The following is a 23,960-nucleotide window of genomic DNA, read 5'->3' on the forward strand; positions in this document are numbered from 1 at the left end:
ACAACATTTCTTCTTTTCTGTTGTTCATGTCTTCTCTCCTCGGGAAATTAACTTTCTGCGACCGGCTTGGTGCTGAATCTGCCAGGTCAGATTGGGTCATAAATATTCATTTACTATGTTAATTACATTTGGTCTAACTGATTTGCTGAAGGCCAGATGTTGGTTGGTGAGTGTGAGTGTGTTTGTTAAGCTCCCTGCTAAATGAAATGGTTGGTAGAATCTTCTGCTTGATCCTAAAGCCATTATTGTGCACAATTTTTCTTGGCACCTTCATCAAGCAAAATACAATACTTTAAATATATTAGTTTTCCAAACGTGCTAAATACCTTTGATACACACAAACACACACAAGCACCCGCACTCATCATTGAATGCCAAAATCAACAAAATGAGATGAGGATTGATGTTCTCCTACCAGCTGATGCGTGAGGACGATGTGGATCAGCGGCTCAGTGGACAGGTTGAGTGACAGGGCAGGAGACGGTTCCACCTTCAGAGAAATAAGATGACTGGCCATCTGGATCTTATGATCTTTAAAATCCACTGCCTCATTTATCCTGCAGAGATGGACAATCAGTCATTGTTCACACTTCAACTACTGTACAAACTCTACATAATGAACAAAGAAACTTATGCTAATGACAGCTATCTGCAAAGAAAACAGTAAGGGTAGTATTAAGATAACAATAATGATATTAAAACAGAAACAGAGTAAGATTCTGATTTTGTTTTTATGAATCTGTTCATTTAACAGTTCATTATTGGCAGTTACATTATTCAGTTACATTGTCTGTTTTGCTCTGCCAATTAAAAGTTCCAAACTAAGTCAAAGCAGAATCAACTGTTCAGCCAACAGTAGTGGCGTTTGTTTTGTTCCTCCACCACTCACTTTTTTCCTTAATGAGTTAAGTCACCTTTATTTTTATTGCGCTTTATACAATAGAGATTGTTTCTAAGCAGCAGTAATACTCTTTCCACATACTGTTTTTCGCCTACTATATTTAGGGGAATTTTGCAATTTCAGATGCATTCACTCACTTGTTTCCTTGCTAAATGAAGCAGTGTTTTTGAACAAATCAGATGAATGAATGATTCACCGACTCACTTATAAAGTCTCTTGTCGCCACCTACTGTTGTAAGGATCCAACACACCAAAAATGCACAAACTGACAGTCTGTCTGGGTCACTATATAGTTGATAGTACATATTACGTTTGTATAGACTTAATTTTGGTTTCTCATCAATGTTTAAATGTTAACAAGAATTTACCCTGCATCAGCTCTGGTGGCCAGTTCAGTTACATAAAAAAGGCCAGCTGAGTTCCAGTGCTGTGCTAAAAAAAATTAAATGAGATAAGTACTTATCGTGGCTGTGTTAAGATGGAAAGAGAGTGTTATCAGCCGACTTGATGGCTGGGAGTATCAGACGCAGAGGCCCAGATGAGAGAGAACCACAGTGATAAAGAAATGCTCGCAAGAACATGATGTACAACAGGAAACACACACACACACACACACACACACACACTTTACCTTGTTTGTAGAGGGCTGATTTTTTTGTAGTAGTTGTGCATTTTGTGGTAGAAAAGTCCCACGATCGTGGTCTGAGCTGCAGGGGAAACATACAAAAGTATTAACATTTGATCACACTGATGCGTGTGTGTCGAAGAATGTGTTGGGCTGCCGCTGAAATGCACAGAGAGGATAGACTCATTATCACAGACACTGCATGCACTCCTCTCACTGTAGATCTAATGGGAAAGATGTGTGTTCACACACATACGCAAGTAGAGAGCTATGAGGGACCACCACGTGTGTGAAGGGGAAATATGTTACACTCTCTTCAAAAATGTTTTCAACCATTAAATGATAAACACACAGGGCCATTTCCCTTTGAGTTCAACTCCAGTATTCACATGAAAACACAATCATTATTATCATAATTTGACTGAAGAATTTGTGTAAATAACCTTAATAACAGTAAAATAACTGTTGTGGACCATTGGATATGGCAATATAATTTCATCAGGGTCTGAATTATAGCCGCACAATTAATAGTATAAATAACTTACAATATGATTGGCATCAAAGTATCATTTTTAGTATAAAAAAAAGAGCATGCAGTTGTCCCACACAAAATAAATATTTAAAATGTAAATATTATTTAAATAATAAATAATAATAATATAAATTATTTTAATAATAATTAATTTTTTTATATTTTCATTTTAATTTTAGTTTTGGTTTCAATAATTTTGATTATGTGCTTTTTTTATTTTGATCTATATATATTTATCTATATTTATCTTATATAAGTTATCTTCATCTAATTTAAAAAATATATATATTTCAGTTTTAGTTTTAGTAATTTTACTTCAACATACATCAATGCTTCAGAATAAACCTTTTTTGTTACTTTTTTAAGCTTTTCATCTAATATTTATATTTTGTTTCCGCTTCATTTGAACTACCTACCAAAATGAATTTTTAATAGTTTTAGTTTGTTAACCATAACAATATCAAAACAAAAGAATAATCAACTATCATGATTTTTGATTAATTTTAATTACAATCTGCTTGTGAAAAAAGCACTCATAGTGATGCTTGTTTGCAGTTTTGGTTATTGTGAAACATGCTGATAACTGTTGCAACTTATTAGTGGTTTTACAGGTGTTAATGGACCAAATATGCAATATCACTGTGTCCCAACTAACTCCTCTGAGTTGGGCTTCAGAGGAGCTCTGGGCCAATAACCTCACAAACCAATGGGCAAAATCTCTTTACAAATGTTTTTATGAAGATTAAAAGAAACTTGGCCCAGCGGAAATACAGAGCGTTTCAATGCGCTCCTTCTCTTGCGGTCTTTAATTGGCGTATAAAAGCTCTGCTAGGTTCTGTTAATGAAGTGTACCATATGTCCGGCTGCACAGGAGAAGCGGTTCAGTGGCACATTAATGCCAGTGCTAGCGTTTATGTGCCATTTCTGATAATAGAGCTTTAATAGATTATTAAAACTGTTTATAATGAACAGGTTCAAGACTGTGCCAGAGGAGCTGAGGGGAGCTGACCCCAAAATGGTGTCAAACAAACAAAACGTTTAATGCCTTCATAATTACCGCCACCACATGGGAAACATTGCAACACTCACTCTTCAACTATTGCCCGCATTTACACACAAAAAAGAAGGCAAACGCACACACTTTCTCTGTTTTTAATGAACTCTCTTTGAGGGGCTTGTGTGATTGGCAGTTTTCGTCAGAGAGCAGCAGGAAGTCATCAGAGTTGATTGCATTGTCCTCTTCAGCCATAAACAACAAATAAACAGACAACAAATAAATGTCCCTCATCCCCCTCTTATGAAAACAATGTGTTCTTTCACCCCAGCCTGAGGTGTCCAAAAGCAATTTGAAGTGTGTGCGCGCACGTTTACTCATAATCATGGTTTAAACTGGGTAGAAATGATTCAGAACAACAACCTTCTATTCAAAAAAGAAAATATGATTGGCAGTTTGTTTAGCAATCCATCCCATTTCTATGCTCCAGTCCAGGTTTTGTTTGTTCCATTATGCACATTATGGCTAAATTGTGGTTAAGAGAGTGGAAAAGCATTAACGTTTGCTACTTTAAACATGATTTATCCCATTAGCTTGTAGCGGATGGCATAGGCGACATAGACAGCCACTGTTCTCCAGGGCGCCACAGGACAACCTTCACTCTGGTACAGTGAAATCACTAAATAAAATAAAATCAAGTGTGCCTACTCCAGTAATAAACATTCATTAACATAAAACTGCAGGATCTGGGGTCTCATTTATAAACGTTGCGTACGCACAAAATGCAATTTTCCACGCACATATCCGAATTTATACAAAATAAACTTGGTGTAAATATGACATTCTAGACCATGCGTACAAACTCTTTTGGAATGAGAAAAGTAATGAAGTAAACGATTTTAAACTGTTTTCATTTCGATTTGCATTAAATATTCCACTCTCATTAATGGAAATAAGCACTGAAATTACAAAAAGTCATTACGCAGAAGTTAAAAAAGATTTCAACATATGTGAACTCGTTCAGTTTTCCTGTTTTAATGACAGCGAGGAGTGCTATACTGTAGGTGCACAATAATTCATATTTAAACTAAACTACAGAAAATAATTTTTAGAGAGAACAATGATCAATGATGCGCACTTACTTTGATATATTATGGTGAACACTGATGGATTCAGTGATCGAACGGTCCATTCTCCGGTTTGAATAGGACCGATGATAATAGTTTACTGTACAACCGCATCTGCACGGAGGTGTTGATGTCATTTGAAGGCATCTTCACAACATTATGAAAAATACCACTGTATTTGAAGGATACAATTAGAAGAAAACGGTAAGATTTGCACATTTACTTTTAAAATACTGTCATGTGACAAGTCGTAGAATTGCATTTACACTGCAATAAATATAGGCCTATCTGTTTCCATTAAAAACGTTCACTTTATCAGCAAAACTGCATGAATTTAATTGGATTTGAATTGTTTAAAACAATTGAAATACTATTTGGCCAGTGTAAAAGAATGAGATCAACTCTATTCTAAAATATATCTGAGAACTATTTTCAGCCATTTTAGGATATTTTCATATATTTATTATACAACATAACAAGGATCCTGGATAATTTTTAGCAATAAAAATTAATGTGCATGGCACAAATAGCATTATAGTCCATATCTCATATTTCCTTAAAGTCTCGGTGTTAAACATGGTGTCACGTGTATGGGAATGTGCATGGAAATGATATGCAGATGAGGTTATGCATAGTAAAACTAGGCGTTGCAAGCTCCATATATGGTTATTTCAGGGAGGAGACGGGGTGGAGATGCACTTACACACAATCTTCCCCTGGCTGGGATTTCTAAAGGGATTTTTACGCAGGTTCAGGCAAACGTATGGTTTTATAAATCTGTACGAAATGAACAGAGAGTTTTATAAATGAGACCCCAGGACATGGATCAACGCCTGATTTTAGGGTTACTCACACTGCATTGTGAGGGCCTCTCCTGGTACTGAGATGTAACTCTTCCCCTGTGTGGGGAACCGGTAGCTTTGCAGATTGTAGTTCTGAGGGATCTTCATCAGAGAGTAATCTAGACACGTTTAAAAAAAAAAGATAGGTCACTGTTCATAGTAAGTATACTGTTGCTTTAATACTGCATCACTTCCTAGAAAGTTTTGGTACCAAGTCGGTGGTACTAAGTACTGAATGTATTTGGAAACAGCACCATCTGAAAGGCAGCTTGTTACAAAATCTCACATACATTACTCTGTGACAAGCAGCTACATGTGTGCACATTTTGGTGCAATTATTTGTGAGGTTTTAATGTAAACACAGTCAACACTGTTTACTTCAACTGTATATTAGCTTTGTTGTTTGTAATTTGTAACTTATTTTTATTACAGAATGTTTACATGTCTTGAATAATTGTCTGATTAACTTGAAGCAATTTTTACATAATCTAAAAAAATACTTGAAAGCTACATTGCATTGTTTATCAAAAATAACAGCAAAAACATTTATAATATTGAAATAAATGCATCAAATCATCAAATAATCCTGAAATAATGTACCATGGTTTCTAAAAAAATATTAAGCATAACTGTTTTTTCAAAATATATTTCACAATATTTTTACTGTATTTTTAACCAAACATAAGAGGTGAACAGTTTAACTTAAAATAAAGGATCAACAGCATATTCACTTTTCTAGTGATATTAAAACTGACACAGGGAATTGTGAAATGATCTGTAAACTGGTACAGTATATGCTATTAAAAGTTGGTATCATGCCAAAGCTATTGCAGGGCGCCATTCAAATAATATTAAGGGAAGTCTTTTCTCAACATCATGTCTCGTTCTTTTTTTTTTATCTGTGATCTTGTGTTTATTTATGCTTCATTCACTGACTGTAACATTGAAGTTCAATAATAGCTCACGCAACCCAAAAAGTTTTCTTATCATAGTCTTATCATAGCAAAAGGAGGATCAGAGACAGAGGTGACTCTACAGCGTGGAATCTCAGAGGGCCTGATTCAGAATTGAGACTTCAGTGAGACTTATCATTTTGAATCTGAACAGAGCAGATCAAAATATGTCACGACCCATATCTAATTCATTTCATCTTACGTTTTTTCCAAAAGACATGACAGACATGCAGATTTTTGATTCGCAACTTAGGGGCACTTCTGACTATTTAAAATCATTAAAAATGAAATTTGTACCAAGTGTTTCTCATATGTTCGACTGTATAAAAAACAGGACATGTAGTAATGAAACACAAGAAAAAGCAGTTGGAACATATGGCTTTTTCAAGTCATGTTTCATGTCTCAAACCTCAAATTCCTTAACTCTGGCTTAACTATACATTGTGATGCACACCCTGTATGCTGCATTCATGCATGTGGATTAAGTACACGTCCCCCTGTGAGCATACTTGGACATACTCCACATACGTCAAGCCAGTCATGTATATAGAGGAAGGGGAGGAAGTGTGAATTTCTAAGAACAGATATTCTGGAAATGGAAGTTTGAAGAAGTGTTTTGGAGTGTGTACTGACCTGCTACAGAGCTCTTGCCCCCTATGGACAGAGGAGCCTCTGCATCTGGGCTGGACCGAAGCTTGGAGGCCATTTGCACCATCACTTTATCCACCGTTTCCACCAGCCCACTGACCACTGGACTCCACTGTTTACCATGACAAAAGACAAGTCCAAAGTATATTACGGCTCATTGAGGTTACACAAATAAGAACCAGATGATTCTTTCAGCTACTAATAAGATTACCTTCAGCTGCATTTAACACTTTTTGACCATGTTTGAATTCTTTCAGTTCTAGACATTTTCTCTCAAAGGAACCGATGAAACACGGAAAAAGTCTGCAGATTCATCTGGATCTACTTATGAATGAATGGACTGATAGAATCTTTATATCTTTCCAATCATCAATCTATCCATTAAACGTACCTCATCATTTTCTTTCCATTCGCTGGCAGTCATGACCTCATCCACGCTCTTAAGTAGAGACTAAAACACGAAGGACAGAGTAAAGCATAGTTAAAAACGTGTGTGTTAAGTCTAAAAGAAACAGGAAATATGCTTTTATTTTATTTATTTTTTTACCCACTGTAATTTACAATACTGTTCAAAAGTTTGGGGTCAGTAAGTTATTTTATTTAACTATCTTATGTTCACCAAGGCTGCATTCACAGTATTTGATTAAAATACAGTAAAAACAGTAATATTACAAAACTTATTACAATTTAAAATGTTTTCTGTTGTAACATACATTAAAATGTCATTTATTTTTATGATGCAAAACTGAATTTTCAGCAGCCATTACTTCAGCTTTTAGTGTCACTTGACCCTTCAGAAATCATTCTAATATGCTGATTTGCTGCTCAAGAAACTTTTTCTATCATCATCAATGCTGAAAACATTGACGTTGAAATGCGGCAATTCATTTTTTGACATTGTTATTTTTTATGTATAGAAAGTTCAAAAGAACAGTGTTTATTTAAAATAACATTATAAATGTATTTACTGTCACTATTAATGAATTAATTTTGTCCTTGCTAAAAAAGTATTATTTCTTTAAAAAAAAAAAAAAACATTTTGAATGGTAGTGTGTCTTAAATTTTAAACAGTTGTGTATTTTTACATTACATGTACGTTCATACAATATTTCCATGACAAATGATAGACAAATGATAAAAGCATAATCATTTGATTGAAAAATGGATAGAAAAGGTGACATTAAATTGAATTGAAGATGTTCCAAAGATTGTTTTGTACTACAATAGAAGCATGACTATCTGTAAAAAATAATCATACAATCAATGTCATAAAGGTACTTATTTCACCTATTAGTGACGTAAAAATAGTGCAGATTCTGAAATATTTATTTTATTATACCTCAATGTTTCTTTATGATTTCCAAAACCCTTAAACTTCCTATCTTTACCTGTGTAAGATTGTTGGCTGTTTCCTGAGGTATAGTCTTGTTTGGAAGGTTAAATGATAGAGACTGAAGGAAGTCTAGCGTTTGTAACTGCATGGGGTCCTGAAGTCTCTGAACTTCCTCTGTCAGGTTTGTGGAGGCAGGTCGGGGCATCTCTGTGGTTCTCTGTAACACACAAAAAAGCGGATGTGTAAATCCGCTTTACAGCACTCCATAAAATGACCCACAATCACATGTAATGGCTCTGTGTGGCTTGGACTTGACATTCAAAATATAAAGGCGTTCTTTCGGTTTCCCATAATTTAATATAATAATTTCAACAACAAGCATCAGAATAGCTGGCACTTACAGTGCAGTTGAAATTATTTAATCAAATCTCATTCTCATGGGATTTGTGAATGTCAATGTCAACAGCAAAGCTGAATGCTGGTCTTACTTGAACTTTCCAAAGAAAGAACCTCCAAACTAGTTGTTTAAAGTCTTATTTTTCATCCATACCCTATAAGAGGCCATTACGGAAAATCTTCTCTTCTACTTGACCTCCTTACTCAATAACGGCCAGTGTTGTCATTTGCACGAATGCTCAATCTCTGATTTCTTTCCATTTCCTCAGAGTCTGGGGGGAAACAATAGTTCCAAAAGAGCTGAATTTGTTTGTATTTACAGCTTCGCCTCCACCTCATTTCCTGCTGTGCTCTTGTATGTCTGCCAAGGGTGTGTGCGTCTATACGCACACGGCCGGTCCCAGAGCAACGTCTGCATCGGCTTCACAACACCTAATCATCCAAGGGTGTGTGCGTTGTAGTCTGGGAGGCCCTGTTGTGTGTGTGTGTGTGTGTGTGTGTGTTTGTCTGCAGTCGTCCACTCCATTTAATTACAGCACAGAGAAGAATCTGAGCAGACAGATTGAGGGCCTGTAAAAGGAGGTGTGTCAAACACTGCTGAGAGCCTTTAGAGAATATGCCAGTTTCTTGAATGGCCAACTTAATTTACAAGCATTCAAATGAAGTCAACAGAATGAGTGTACTGCTCTCGGTGACTGCTGTTCTCCATATGCTCAAATTTAAACCGCAGATCTTAAAGGTGTGCAATTGGGGGAAGTCGTGGCCTAATGGTTAGAGAGTCGGACTCGTAATCGAAAGGTTGCGGGTTCGAGTCCCAGGCCGGCAGGGATTGTAGGTGGGGGGAGTGAATGTCCAGCGCTCTCTCCACCCTCAATACCACGACTGAGGTGCCCTTGAGCAAGGCACCGAACCCCCAATTGCTCCCCGGGCGCTGCAGCATGGCTGCCCACTGCTCCGGGTGTGTGTTCACGGTGTGTGTGTGTGTGTGTGTGTGCATTTGTTCACTACTCACTGCTGTGTGTGTGCACTTGGATGGGTTAAACGCAGAGCACCAATTTCGAGTATGGGTCACCATACTTGACAATACGTCACGACTTTACTTTACTTTACTTTAATTATTTCAAGAAATGTCAATAAGTTAAAAAATTTCCCATATCCCAGCTCAATATGCAGAAACAACTGTAAGGGACTGTTCACACAGAAAGCGTTTTTATACTTTACTCAACAAAATTGTAAACATGATAAAACACAACAAAATTATCAAAACTTTAAAATTAAAATGGAAAAAGAAATAATACAAATATGATCTAATTCAAAATATTAGCAAAAACTATAATAGCATATAAATGATACTAAAATAACACTGACTCAGGAACCTGCTAGAAAGGAATGATTTTTTTTTTTTGCAATTAGCAGAAAGTGGTGACATATAAATAAATCACATATGTAACCTTCAAGGGTTATGAGGGATTTTTAGTTGTTATTTTGCTTAAATAAACTCATCAATCTTAAACTCCAAAAACAGACTTCATTGCAGTTAATCTAGCCAGGCTGGGACGGTTTTGATTAAGGCTGATGAGTGAGAAATTCCGCCTTGTACGTGGTTTCGGTGTTTCGGTGAACTCAATTAATCAAACTAACAGAAACCAAAGGCAAACATGTTTCGTAATTCGATACTGGTGAATTCACCGCAAGTACTTATTTCTTACTTTTGCTGAGAGAGAAGCTAGACAGGTTAGTGCCTACCCTCAATACAGATGTGTTTGCATTTACAGTGGTGTGAAAAAGTGTTGGCCCCCTTCCTGATTTTTTTTATTTTTTTGCATGTTTGTCACACTTTAATGTTTCAGATCATCAAACAAATTTTTATATTAATCAAAGATAACACAAGTAAACACAACATGCAGTTTTTGAATGAAGTTTTTTATTATGAAGGCAAAACAAAATCCAAACCCACATGGCCCTGTGTGAAAAAGTGCTTGCCCCCTAATAACTGGTTGGGCCACCCTTAGCAGCAACAACTGCAATCAAGCGTTTGCGATAACTTGCAATGAGTCTGTTACAGCGCTGTGGAGGAATTTTGGCCCACTCATCTTGGCAGAATTGTTGTAATTCAGCCACATTGGAGGGTTTTCGAGCATTAACTGCCTTTTTAAGGTCATGCCACAGCATCTCAATAGGATTCAGGTCAGGACTTTGACTAGGCCACTCCAAAGTCTTCATTTTGTTTTTCTTCAGCCATTCAGAGGTGGATTTGCTGGTGTGTTTTGGATCATTGCCCTGCTGCAGAACCCAAGTTCGCTTCAGCTTGAGATCACGAACAGATGGCCGGACATTATCCTTCAGGATTTTTTGGTAGACAGCTGAATTCATGGTTCCATTTATCACAGCAAGTCTTCCAGGTCCTGAAGCAGCAAAACAGCCCCAGACCATCACACTACCACCACCATATTTTACTGTTGGTATGATGTTCTTTTTCTGAAATGCTGTGTTACTTTTAGGCCAGATGTAATGGGACACACACCTTCCAAAAAGTTCAACTTTTGTCTCGTCAGTCCACAGAGTATTTTCCCAAAAGTCTTGGGGATCATCAAGATGTTTTCTGGCAAAACTGAGACGAGCCTTTATGTTCTTTTTGCTCAGCAGCGGTTTTCGTCTTGGAACTCTGCCATGCAGGCCATTTTTGCCCAGTCTCTTTCTTATGGTGGAGACATGAACACTCTCCACTGTTCCATGTTTCATTTGTGGATAATGGCTCTCACTGCGGTTCGCTGGAGTCCCAAAACTTTAGAAATGGCTTTATAACCTTTTCCAGACTGATAGATCTCAATTACTTTCTTTCTCATTTGTTCCTGAATTTCTTTGGATCTCAACATGATGTGTAGCTTTTGAGGATCTTTAGGTCTACTTCATTTTGTCAGGCAGGTCCTATTTAAGTGATTTCTTGATTACAAACAGGTGTGGCAGTAATTAGGCCTGGGTGTGGCTAGAGAAACTGAACTCAGGCGTGATAAACCACAGTTATGTTTTAACGGGGGGGGGGGGGGGAGGGGGGGGGGGGGGCACTTTTTCACACAGTGCCATGTGGGTTTGGATTTTGTTTTCCCTTCATAAAAAAACCCCCACCACTGTAGGTACATTAGTCAAACAAAATGACTGCCCTCAAAGTTTCCGTGTTCCCACCATGTGAAATCCCTTAGATAACCCTGGAATTTGGAATAATATGTGATGAAGTTGTATTTTTGCGGTTATCTTTCTACACTCCTCTGGTCTGGGAGACTACAGTCCTGACTCACAGAAACAGATTCAGAAAGAGCAACAGGTGACCCCAGGTCAGAAGAATTTACCTTTAACTGAGTATCTGTTGCAGCAGTGATGTTGATGGATGCTTCGGTTGGGAAGGTGGACATCACATTCTCACCTGTGGTGACAAAAAGAAATGAAATACTGTGCAAAGAAAACAGACACAAACAATAAATACAATTAAATGTATGTATATCTTTTTTATATTTCTAACATTTATTTGATAAAATAATTTATTTATTTCAATAAAAATATAATAAATAAATAGGCATAGGATAGTAAAAAAAAAGAAAGCATAATAGGATAATTGAAAAAAATTAATTCTGTAATAATATGACATCAAAGCTTTGCACAGAAGCCATGATCTGAAGAGCTCTGAACAAGTCCTCTTCACTTCACGGAACAGACAGTTCACACCTGCTGGAAAGGTACATGTGATACCTTTCCCCGAAAGCATGTGCACATGCAGTGAAGCTGGTTTATAGGGCCCCTGGCAAAGCAGCTCTCAAAAATCTGGGTTTTATATTAGACAGCAACATGTCCTTTGAAAATCATATTTCCCATGTTACAAAAACAGCATTCTTCCATCTTAGAAACACTGCCAAGCTTCGAAACATGCTACATGTTTCTGATGCAGAAAAGCTAGTTCATGCATTCATGACCTCTAGACTGGACTATTGTAATGCACTGCTAGGTGGTTGTCTGCATCTTCAATAAACAGAGTTCTTACCAGGTCAAGAAAATATAATCATATTACCCCAATTTTACAGTCTCTGCACTGGATACCTATTAAGTTCCGTATCATTTACAAAATATTATTACTTGCCTATAAGGCCCTAAATGGTTTAGCTCCTGCGTACCTAACTTGTCTTCTACCACACTACAATCCAACCCGCTCCCTAAGGTCGCAAAACTCTGGACTTTTGGTAGTACCTAGGATGGCAAAGTCCACTAAAGAAGGTAGAGCTTTTTCACATTTGGCTCCCAAACTCTGGAATAGCCTTCCTGATAACGTTCGGTGTTCAGATACACTCTCTCTGTTTAAATCTAGATTAAAGACACATCTCTTTAGCCAAGCATTCACATAATGCATCTTATAATCTTGTACTGCAGTTATATCTGATCAAATGTACATTATTATTATTCTTTAGCTTGGGTTGAACAAATAATTTTTGCTTAGATGGAACAACAGCTACGCTAATTATGATTAACATCCCATGGTAACTAGGAATTACAGAAGCTGCAGTCTGGATCCAACCCTTAAATGATCTGAGATGACCGAACACCTGAGAAAAGATGATGCCAACCCCTCAGAGGACCTCAGAGGATGCCAAAGCTCAGACAACATACAGAATTATCAAATTTAGCCATAAATTAAATATATTAAGGTTCTGCAATATATAAATATATTGTGGAAACTTAATTTCCTATAGAGCTGCTTTGGCACTATTTGTATCATAAAAAGCGCTATACAAATAAACTTGAACTTGAACTTGAACTCTCTAATGACTCTGTACTATGCCCCTCATTAGAGCCTATTACAGCTGGACATGTGCAAAACAACAGTAGATTTTCTCTTGTTCAACAACAACATGTTTTTTTTTATCATTAACAAAAGGTCTTTATCCCTAACAGGGGCTAAAAATCAGCGCTGTGAGAGGATATATTTCACAGTTTCTAAAGTGGTGGCCAGCACCTCCTCCAGAGTGCCAACATTGACCTACATAATCACTATTATCCCTCTTTAAAAGAGCCATGGATCCATATTTGATAAAGTGCCAGTATGGATGTTTTATGGAACTAAATTGTAAAGCTGCACCATAAAAGTTTAAATAATTTACTTGAGAAACAAAATTGTTGAGATATAAATATATTTTAAAATTAAGGTATTGGAGACAGGGTATTGAATTTTAGAAAATGCATTGTATTGAAAATGCATCCCACCAGGATTAACCTTCCAGATGATCAGTCCACTATTGTACTTAATGTAATTTTCTTTTATTAGTTTTTGAAGAAAATATAATCTTTTTCATATGGTAATGGAAAGGCATGACTTCAAGCTTTTTGTGCTGTCTGGTCTAAAAGGTCAAAGTTTGCCTAATTAGCATGGCCCCGTTAGCCCTGGCTGGCAGATTCTAGAACTACACCATTATGGTAGGCATTTGCCAAATGGCATTGAGATGAATGGGAATGCTAACGGATAGTTTTCTCCAGGTGTTAAAGACCTCATTGGTCTGCTCTCTGATACTGATGAAGATGGAAACCATTTGTAGCCTTATTGGTGCTTAAATTTGTCTTTGCCACACTGAACATCTTGCCTGCAAGAAACTTTAACCAGCTGCCCAAATGAGGCTTCAAACACTTGCAGTTTAAAAGAAAACAAAACCCTGATATAAAACTCGTCCCGCCGCCACATACTTATAAGGTGAAGATATGCACAGTTACGACCAAAGCCAACAAAACTGCCTTCGAGGACACATACAAACATATAATGGTATTTCAACAGTGCGTTTCAATGTGGTTTGTTTGAGGACTGGTGGAATGTGGACCAGGGTCTCTGAAGGAAATTGTCTTCAAATGGTTCTTCCTTTCTATAATAACCTGGATGCAGGGCAATAACTCCAATAATGGCAAAAAAGCAAAGCGGCAGCATCGCAGATGTTTTTTATCCATACAGTCAAAAGAACATTCTGAAATCCAGCTTTTAGCCATGATCTCCACCAACGGCACTTCAAAGTACACTTTTCTCTTTGTATTAATCTAGATGATTTACCATTCAAAAGTTTGGAATTGGGATTGAAAGTGTTTTTGAAAGTTTCTTATGTTGACCAAGACTTTACTTGCATTTGCATTTATTTGATCAAAAATACAGTAAAACAGTAATATTGGGGAATATTATTACAATAAAAAAAGCTTTCTATTTGAACATATTTTAAAATGTAATTTAATCCCATAATGGCAATGCATTACTTCAGTCTGTTACATTATCCTTCAGAAATCATTATAATATTGCTGATTTGGAGCTTACAAAACATGTCTTATTTTTATCAGTATTGAAAACAGTTGTGCTGCCTAATTTTCTGGAAAACATGATGTAAATAGATTTTTTTAAAGATTCTTTAATGAATGGAAAGCATACATCTGAAATAAAAATATTTTGTAACATAATAAGTAATGTATGTTCACTGTTATTTTTGATTAATTTAATGCATCCTTGCTGATTAAAAAAAATCTTACTGACCCCAAACTTTTGAACACATAATATTAGCAGACCTAAGCAACACTCGAAAATGTTATTAGATCCCAAAATATAAACTCAAGTGGCATTTATTTTATTTTAAAGATTTTTACTTCAAAAACCAGTTTTGTGTGCATTGCTATTGTACTTCAAATGAATAAAGACAGACAGAATTAACCAGGAATATTTAATATATTGAAAAGCATGGGGTGCTACCATCTGCTAAAAGGCAAGTTGGAACAAGCCAGAGACACCAAAGATCAAGTGCAGCTAATTTGGGAAGCCCTGACAACAACGGCAATGGCTGACAACTGCAGAGAAGCACATGGTTGGGACAAGTGAAGGCTGCCACAGAGAAAATAAACTGATAGATAAATAAAATGATAATGACAGCAGATTTAAATCACAATGAGCTCCATAATAACTTACCAATGGCTGCTTTGTAGTACATCCAGATATCCTGAGGGGACAAGGCCCTCTCCCAAATCACAAACTCATCGAAGGCCCCTGTGGCATAGTGGTTGTAATTCCCAGTGTTTACTGTGCCAATGACCAAGTCGGCATAGGGATCGCCGTAGTTAAGAGAAACATTTCCTGTGGGGTCTCCGACACTGAATGTCCCATTAATGTAGACCTTTAACCCCTCCGTTTGGGTCCATGTAAAGAGCACATGTGTCCAGTAGGGCCCTAGATAAAGACAGAGATGCCAGGAGAGAGAAAGCCAGCAAATTAAATTTCAAACAAGCATACACAGATTTCATGTTTTGACTGTTTGGAAATAAAGATAATAGTAATATTATTTCCAGATATACTCATAGTGTCTGGGTCCATAAAACACAAGTTTAAAATGAACAGAAACTAAGAGCTGAGGACAGCATGTGGAATGGATTTCATCAGCTTATAATGAAGCCAATAAGACATGGTATACAGAAACTCTGAGCTGAACTGTCAATGGCTCATTTCATCTGTCCAGGGATAAAATAGCACATGGAGCATGTCTCATCACATCATCCCACTCAATACGTAATGTTTTAATGTCTCTCTTTTCAAAGAATTGGTTTATGCTTTGCTAATACCCATTTTTAGTCTTAGAGACGATCCTTGGGGATCTTGTTCATTTTCTGACTCTATCCTAGAGGCTGCATTTATTTGATCAAAATACAGTAAAAACAGTAATACTGTGAAATACTATTACAATTTAAAATAACTGTTTTATATTTGAATACATTCTAAAATGTATTCCTGTGATTGCAAAGCTGCATTTCCAACAGCCATTACTCCAGTCTTCAGTGTCACATGATCCTTCAGAAATCATTCTAAAGTGACTTGGTGCTCAAGAAATATTTCTTATTATTATTATTGTTGAAAACAGTTGGGGTGCACCAATATTTTTGTGGAAATTCTGATACATATTTTCAGGATTCTCTGATGAGCAGAAAGTTAAAAAACAGCAATTATTCAAAATAGAAACGTTAATAACATTATAAATAGGGATGTAACGGTATGAAAATTTCTCATCACGATTATAGTGACCAAAATTATCACGGTTATCAGTATTATCACGGTATTGTTAAAATGTGCTGGAGATGTTCAAAAAGTACCGATACATAAATCACTTCACCAAATTTTATACTTAAAAATCAACAAACAGCAAATAAAATGACTTTTTGTTTGCATAATCACTAAAACAATAACATTACCAATGAGGTCTGGATTTTAAATGACAACTTGACTGACACCAGTTTAATAGCATGTTCAAATAAATAATGTAAATGTTCAAATAAAGCTTTGAAAAAGTTTCATATAAAGGTAAACTGAATTGTTTAAATGTGTAGAATCCACATAAGCTTGTTTTTCATCAACCGGTTAAAATTTACAGCAGGGCATGCAAATTTGGTCAGTTTTTTGGCCAGACAGAATCTGCACACAGGCTGAATGTAAATAAGTGTCTGTAAATCCAGTCTCTGACAGCAGGTGGCGCTTTATACGGAAAAGCTGAATTACAGCTGATTCCCTTGAAGTCCGCGAACAAAGCAGTATTGTGTTTAAGAACACTTCCTTTAGGTCTTATATGGAGCTAAGATGAATCAAAATGCCATCGAATCGTTTCTGAAGACAGTCAGATCCTTCAGAGGTACATTCATATAATTAATTCACTGATATATTCATTTGTATAATTCCCTCAGCACTCTTTTAAAACCTCCCATCTTTTCCGCCGTTTTCTCTCAGAATGAAACTCTGCTGCTGTGCGCTCGTGACACTGTTAACACTCTGCTTTATGCCGGACAGTATTTATTTATCGTGAGTTGTTCAAATCGTGGTAATCGAATACGGTTTTAATGATAATTAAAATATGAAACGGTAATACTAACCGTGGGGAATTTTATCATGATTTATCGTCAAACCGGTAATCGTTACATCCCTAATTATAAATGTCTTTGCTGTCATTTTTTAAACAATTTAATGCATTTAATTTCTTCACAGATGTATTAAAAAAATATATATTATTGACCTCAAACTTTTAAACTGTAGTGTACAATCACGTTCAGATACTAAAGATGTATTCTGGAAATGACACAAATACCCAAATGACTGGAAAATTTTAGATGAAAGAAATTATTATTTTCTGGGGGAGCTGAATGATTTGACTTGAGCTACTTTTTCACTCACACTTCCATTTCTTTTCACACAAATTTATATCACTCTGTCAAGTCCAACAGAGAAAGTTTATTCTGCAGCCTATCGACTCGAGTACTTTTGGACATCTGGATGTAATCAATATAATTCTGCACAAAACTACATATTCAAAATATTTACGTTTAGACTGCAAATGTAATTCCAAACCAGAATGTATTTCAAAATGAGGCCATGTGAGCAAAACTTCGAGATCATGGGAAATATATTTGGCTTTAAAGATAAGGCAAAATACTATGGTTCCCCAAAACATTTAAGCACTTTCCACATCCTGAACTAAAATCCCCCCCATACACTCAAATAATAACTACCTGGAAGTTTAATATGTGCTTTCCATGTCTTGGAATCTCCTCTCGTGTAGAACTCCACGTATCCGCCATAAGGGTTGGAGTAGACAGAGAAACCGCTTGAGATGATTTTACCTCCGGATGCAATCGCAAAACGAGAATCTACATCCTTATTTTTCCAGAAGAAGGAGAAAGTTATCCCTGTCCAGGAGTAAGAGTTAAATAAAGCTTTAGTGATGAGCACAATGACATAGAGAAAATTTGAGAAAAATACTACTACATAATACAGCATACAGTACTTTACAGTATTTAGGCTGTGATTTGATGCTCAAATAATTGCATTTATTCATTCAAAATAATTATATTTCCCTTTATTTTAACAATGTTTTAATATTAATATTTAACATTACAAATATATTATAATTTGATGTAAATTAGTACATTTTAAAATAATAAATGAATAACAAAGAGTGATGTATCAATAAATTTAAGCTTTTAAGTCTGATTTTCATAATCCTCTGGATGCTACCAAAAACCAAGCTCTTTTTCCAATACGTTCTGATATCTAACTTTAAACAAAAGCTTCTTTATTAGATCCAGGCCGCTTCGTCACAAACAATATTGCAAGGCTTACTTTGGTCAAGCCTTGGAAAATAAATATAAATACAACATATTCTGTTTTTGAGAGCAAAGGAATGTGCGCTGATGTGAGCAGATGAATAACAGATGATATCAGCTTTCACGCACAAAGCGCTTGATGTAAGCTGATATATTTGCTCTTGAGAAATATAAACTTAATTTTGAACCATTAGCCTTTATTACGTCATGTATAACCTGAGCAACACATTACTCAACTGTCATACATCTATGACCATATAAAGATGTTCATGCACTTCTATAACAATAGAAAAGAGTGCAGAAGGACAATAAAAACTCACCGGCAGGTCCACACAGAGCAGGATCACTTATGCAGGAGTCTTTATAGTTGCCAAAGTGAAGGAAAGTGGCCCCACTATCACCGTTCAGATAGATACCCTTATTCACCATTCCTTCTACAATGTCTACATGATGAGAGAGCAACCAACGAGATTATAACACTTGAAATGAATTTCAGAAGGCATTACAGTTCATAATCATCTCATGCACAAACCTACTTCATCAGTCTTTCCTTTTTTATCTAACAGATTGAAACCTGAACATTTTAGATGAATAATGATTGATAGTCTAACTGGAAAGACAGCTTTTTATGTTCAACAAAGTCATTTGTTCATGTGATGTATTGACTAGAGACTTGATGAGGAAATCCTAACTTTTCACCCATATAGTATAAATACGAGTACTCTAAAACAAGAGCAGATCTCCTGAATTATGAGGATCTGAGGAATTAAAAAGCCCCCATCTGAACAACTGAACTGCAGATGATTCACGATTGTCTATTTTTTTGTCAATGGTAAGTTGTTCTTTGAATGCAGTGACTTTGTTCAATAAATCCTCCTTTATTAGCCCGAAAAAGCCAGGATCTGTGGATCACAGTGGGAGCCGCAGCACCATCGCACCTCATGAATGGATGAGTTGAGAGAAGAGATGATCATGGAAAAGAGTGCTCAGTGAAGACACAGTGGATGGCAGAAGACAGAGAGGAGACAGACTGAGGAATGGAGTGAGTGAACAACAGTTAGTGAGGGCAATAGTACTGTGAGGGCAGAGGGCAGAGAGATAAAGAGGTACAGAGGACCGAACATCCATCTATGCAGTGAGATCCAGGGTATCGGCATGCCTTTGTGAAATATTGCGCAGAAGTACCTTAAATGTGGCTTTTTTGAATGAGTTTTTGAGGCAACTGAAATATTAATAAAAGGTTTCCTACAGGAAAAATAATGTACACAAAAGAGATCTGAATTACAAAATCACATACTGTAAGCAAACCATGCTGAAATTAATGCTGTCTTTATCTGCGATCAGAATTATAATAAATACTGTATAAGTTGCACTGGAAGTTTTTACTTGAATACTTCAGTAACAGTTGGTGGACTGTTTGAAATGAACGTTATTTTTATTATTGTTTATTTTTTAAACAGCTCAGTTTTTTTTTTATTATTATTATTATTATTATGTATTACTTTTTTAAAAATTTTAAATTTTGAATAGCTTGTTAGCTGTTGCAATCTCAGACATACTACACTATTATTCAAAAGTTTGGGGTCAGTATAGGATTTTTTTTCTTTTGTGAAAGAAAATGTAAAAATTTATATTTTTATTCAGCAAGGATGCATTAAATTGCTAAAAATGAATAGTAAAAACAGTGTTACAAAGTGCTTTTGAATTTTCATCCAAAAAAACAGAAACAAAAAACATAAAAGTATCACGTTTTACACAGAAATATTAAGCAGCACAACTATTTTCAACATTATAAAAAATAAGAAATGTTTTTGAGCACAAAATCAGCATATTAGAACGATTTCTAAAGGATCATGTGACGCTGAAGACTGCAGTAACGGCTGCTGAAAATTCAGCTTTGCCATCACAGGAATTAATTACATTTTAAAATATATTAAAACAGAAAACAGTTATTTTAATTGTAAAAATATTACTGTTTTAACTATGTTTTTGATTAGATAAATGCATACACGTTTAAAAAATTGACCATACACCTACAGTATATAGATATAAGTAATATACGCTTACATTAAGTAATATACACTTATGGTCAGCAATATACATTTACATAATTGACCATATAAACTGTCAGTTTTGACTATTTTTTAAAATCAGAATTCATGTAGCAAACAAAGACAAGTGAAAGGATTCAAACAGTGGAACACTGTTATACTAAATATCAGCACTCTTGCAATGCTGCTTTATCAATTAGATACAAGCGGCTGTACAATTTTGGCTGGGACATTTGTTTTAAATGGACTGACATAACAAATCACACCACATACAGCAGATTTCCAAAATGGGACAAGGTTTTCAAACGCAGTTTCACAAACACACTGGATCCAATAAAATCAGTCGTAAAGCTTACGAAAGGTTTGAATTCAGTGAAGAATACCAGATTAAACAGCACTAAACAATGCATGCTTCAATTAGCCTAATGTAAATGATTATATCAGAGTTTTTCAGTTTACCCTCTCCTAATGATGTCCTGCTGATATACAAGGTTTTCATGAATGTATAGGCCCTAACACTATTCCCCAAGACCCATAGCTTTGAACTAGTAAGTGAACATGTGTAAGAGCCTCACCTACAGTGGCGGAAATGTTAGTGTAGGCAGAGTCATTGGTATACACAGAGGAAGAATTATGGGTAGTCAGGACAGTGTGGTTGTGGATTCTGACAGCTGTGATGGAGAGAACGTGGAAACAACAAAGAAAGTGAGAAAATCAAAAACAAAACAAAAAAACAGGTGATTCAGCAACAGACACATGTACAAATGAGCACAGAAACATGAAACAGAAAAAAGGGACATTGTGAGACACTCAGGCAGACATGGTGAATAAGATGACTAGTGTCTCAGTGTAACATTCAAAGCAGCAGTCAGATTTTAAGATATCTTCTAGATCTGCACATGTGATACATTGTGTTGACACAAGTCTAAGAGGCCCAGAGAATTCCTCTCAGCCCTCCATTTGTTCTGAATTAGCCGGCACAGAACAACTACCATACTGTACTTATACTGGGAATATACTCCAGCTATGGAATGACGTGTGGTTGTTTGTCTAACATGCACAAATTTTCAGAAGATCTGTTGAGGGCATTGCAGAGCTATCTGACTATAGTGATGTATGTTGGTGAGTTTGGACAGCTAAAAATCTGAGAATCTGAGAAAAAACTGTGCATACTTTTGAGACCCTTAAATGTCATAGTCGTTTGTCTTCATCACAATTGAGGTAATCATGTAAGTCCTCAACGTTTCTAATCAAATGAGGAAATCATTTCGTTTTAAGAACTGAAGACAGCTGCAAAGCCACAGAGATTTCTGCAACTAAGACGTGACCATGGAGGAATGTTAAACAGCTGTGGTGACAGAAAGAAAAAGAAAGACAGACAAAGCAGGTGTGACATACTTATATTAGTCCCATTAACATGACCTGTTCTGTTCCCAATCTGGTCTGAGAGGCCGTGGATCCCTTCCACTGAATCTAGAGGCCAGTAGTGTGAAGCTGTGGCCAGCACCTGCAGGCCTGATCAAAACACACGCATCCATACAGTATACACACACATGCAAAAACATTACAGTGACAGTTTGTAGTCAATCCAAAATCATTTAAATATTTTTGAGCTTTACTGTTTTCTGTTTATTCTTATTAATGTTGACAGAGGGATTCACGGACATTATCTTGAGACAGTTTTATTGCATGTTGGTTGTCATTGGTTCAGACTCGTCTCTGCTGATAAATTTGGATTAAATATTTAATTTGGCTGCAATATTCTGTGTATAGAGAACCAAACATCCACAAGAGGCTATTAATAGTGCTTAACCTGGACTGTAAGGTAAAATCTCTTAAGACTAATCACTACACCTGCCTTTTGAGAATCAACCAAATCTGGAATTTTCTATCCATATTCAAAGCCAGCTATTTAATTGTAAATAATCTACATATTCCTATATAATAAAATTCAAAATTCCATTAACATCAAAAGAGACAAAATGATAAGTTCCATCTTCTTGCTCTGCAGTTTAATTATTTTCAGAAAAGCTACACACTTTATCTCTCTCTCTCTCTATATATATATAGTTTCTATCGTAATTCATTTTCTATATGCACTACCTCATTTTCTGAGTTTCATAACATGTGTCATAACATTTCACAACTGCCAAAAGATGATCTCAGTGCTGAATCAATTTTCTTTATAATTTTATTAAACTAGATAAGATTTAGAGCTAATTTTGAAAGTATTATTGCGGATGAGGACGTTGGTTTCTATTTATAGATAGCTAAAGGAAATTTTAGTGTTAAATGTCGATCCGTCGATATTATTAAAAATAACGGAACATATTTAAAACGACATTTAAAATTCAGTTTCAATCGTGTCTTTAAATCGCCAGTAGGCCTACAAACAATAATTTATATTTATTATAGCCTACCAAGTACATAACGAAAATGTTGTGCTAAATTAAATGAACCTTTTACATTCAACACAACTGAGGGAAAAAAAAGTCATCCTGTTTAATAGTAGATGAATTTCTTACGGTTTTATTAGTGTATACAATTTTATTGTCTAAATAAAACAACGAAATTACGTTTTTCTGAAACATGTCTTCGAGTTTTGAAGTAAAAAATGCATTTGGTAATTTGATCTGATTACCTGGATGTTTAGACGGTGATATAATGTCACTACGAACCTGAAAGAAATAAAACATTCAACTTATCAAGCGACTTTGCATTAAAAACAAATATTTCTTCTGTACATTAAACAATTATCTTACCTGAACAGTCAGGAGAGTCATAAGTAGTACTTTACAGTATATTAAGTCCATTGTTTTCAAAGGAGTTTAAAAAGTTACGAGTTTAAAACCTATATTGCGCCGTTAATGGTAAACAAACAAAATCATTGCACTTATATCAATGTAAAGATATTGTTAGGGTATATGTGTAAGGGAAAAAAAAATAGTGCGTCAGAATATGATGTTCAAAATGACCAGCAGGTATAAAGATCACTTGTAGTTAGCAGCTAAAATCAGTTATAATCCATCGTTTTAGAGTCAGTGAGTGTCGCGCGCTGCGCTCGAGCTCTGATGAAGATGAAGACACGCGCGCGCGCTCTCATCAGTGGGTTGAGCCCTTTGGGTGGTAAATGTTACTGCACTGTTCTATGGGACACGAAGTTGTTTTCCTGAAAGCTGAAAAAACCCCGATAAGGTGGAGCTGCAAAGCTAAAAACAAATAGAGTACATGAAAATGTGGTTAGTTATTCTGCAAAAAAAAGTTTGTGCATTACGGAACAGAAATAAATGATTACTGTATTGTTTTTGAGTGTGTTTGAGAGAGAGACCTTTGATTTTACAACTTTACAATGTGCTAGGTGATATTAAAGAACAACTACATCACTGCATCGGCAGGCAATTGGACTTTGGGCGCCATC

At 35.9% G+C, this 23,960-nt stretch overlaps 1 protein-coding gene across 1 annotated transcript in view; it reads right to left on the reverse strand.

The window, feature by feature from the left end:
• Positions 1 to 23,592, reverse strand: part of LOC306849067 (adhesion G-protein coupled receptor D1-like) — a 54,583-nt gene extending 30,991 nt beyond the window's left edge. Inside the window, exons 1-14 of the mRNA XM_079383928.1 lie at positions 23,305 to 23,592; positions 23,184 to 23,220; positions 21,941 to 22,057; positions 21,118 to 21,213; positions 18,812 to 18,934; positions 17,898 to 18,074; positions 15,322 to 15,579; positions 11,699 to 11,772; positions 8,011 to 8,172; positions 7,014 to 7,073; positions 6,608 to 6,734; positions 5,033 to 5,140; positions 1,533 to 1,608; positions 416 to 557 (exon numbers count right to left, since the gene is read on the reverse strand). Coding sequence (XP_079240054.1) covers positions 416 to 557; positions 1,533 to 1,608; positions 5,033 to 5,140; positions 6,608 to 6,734; positions 7,014 to 7,073; positions 8,011 to 8,172; positions 11,699 to 11,772; positions 15,322 to 15,579; positions 17,898 to 18,074; positions 18,812 to 18,934; positions 21,118 to 21,213; positions 21,941 to 22,057; positions 23,184 to 23,220; positions 23,305 to 23,355 — 1,608 coding nt within the window. The 5' untranslated portion in view covers positions 23,356 to 23,592. The remainder of the gene's footprint in view (positions 1 to 415; positions 558 to 1,532; positions 1,609 to 5,032; positions 5,141 to 6,607; positions 6,735 to 7,013; positions 7,074 to 8,010; positions 8,173 to 11,698; positions 11,773 to 15,321; positions 15,580 to 17,897; positions 18,075 to 18,811; positions 18,935 to 21,117; positions 21,214 to 21,940; positions 22,058 to 23,183; positions 23,221 to 23,304) is intronic.
• Between the last annotated feature and the right edge of the window lie 368 nt (positions 23,593 to 23,960).

The sequence above is a fragment of the Barbus barbus genome, assembly GCF_936440315.1.
Source record: "Barbus barbus genome assembly, chromosome: 29".
Classification (NCBI taxonomy): Eukaryota; Metazoa; Chordata; class Actinopteri; order Cypriniformes; family Cyprinidae; genus Barbus; species Barbus barbus.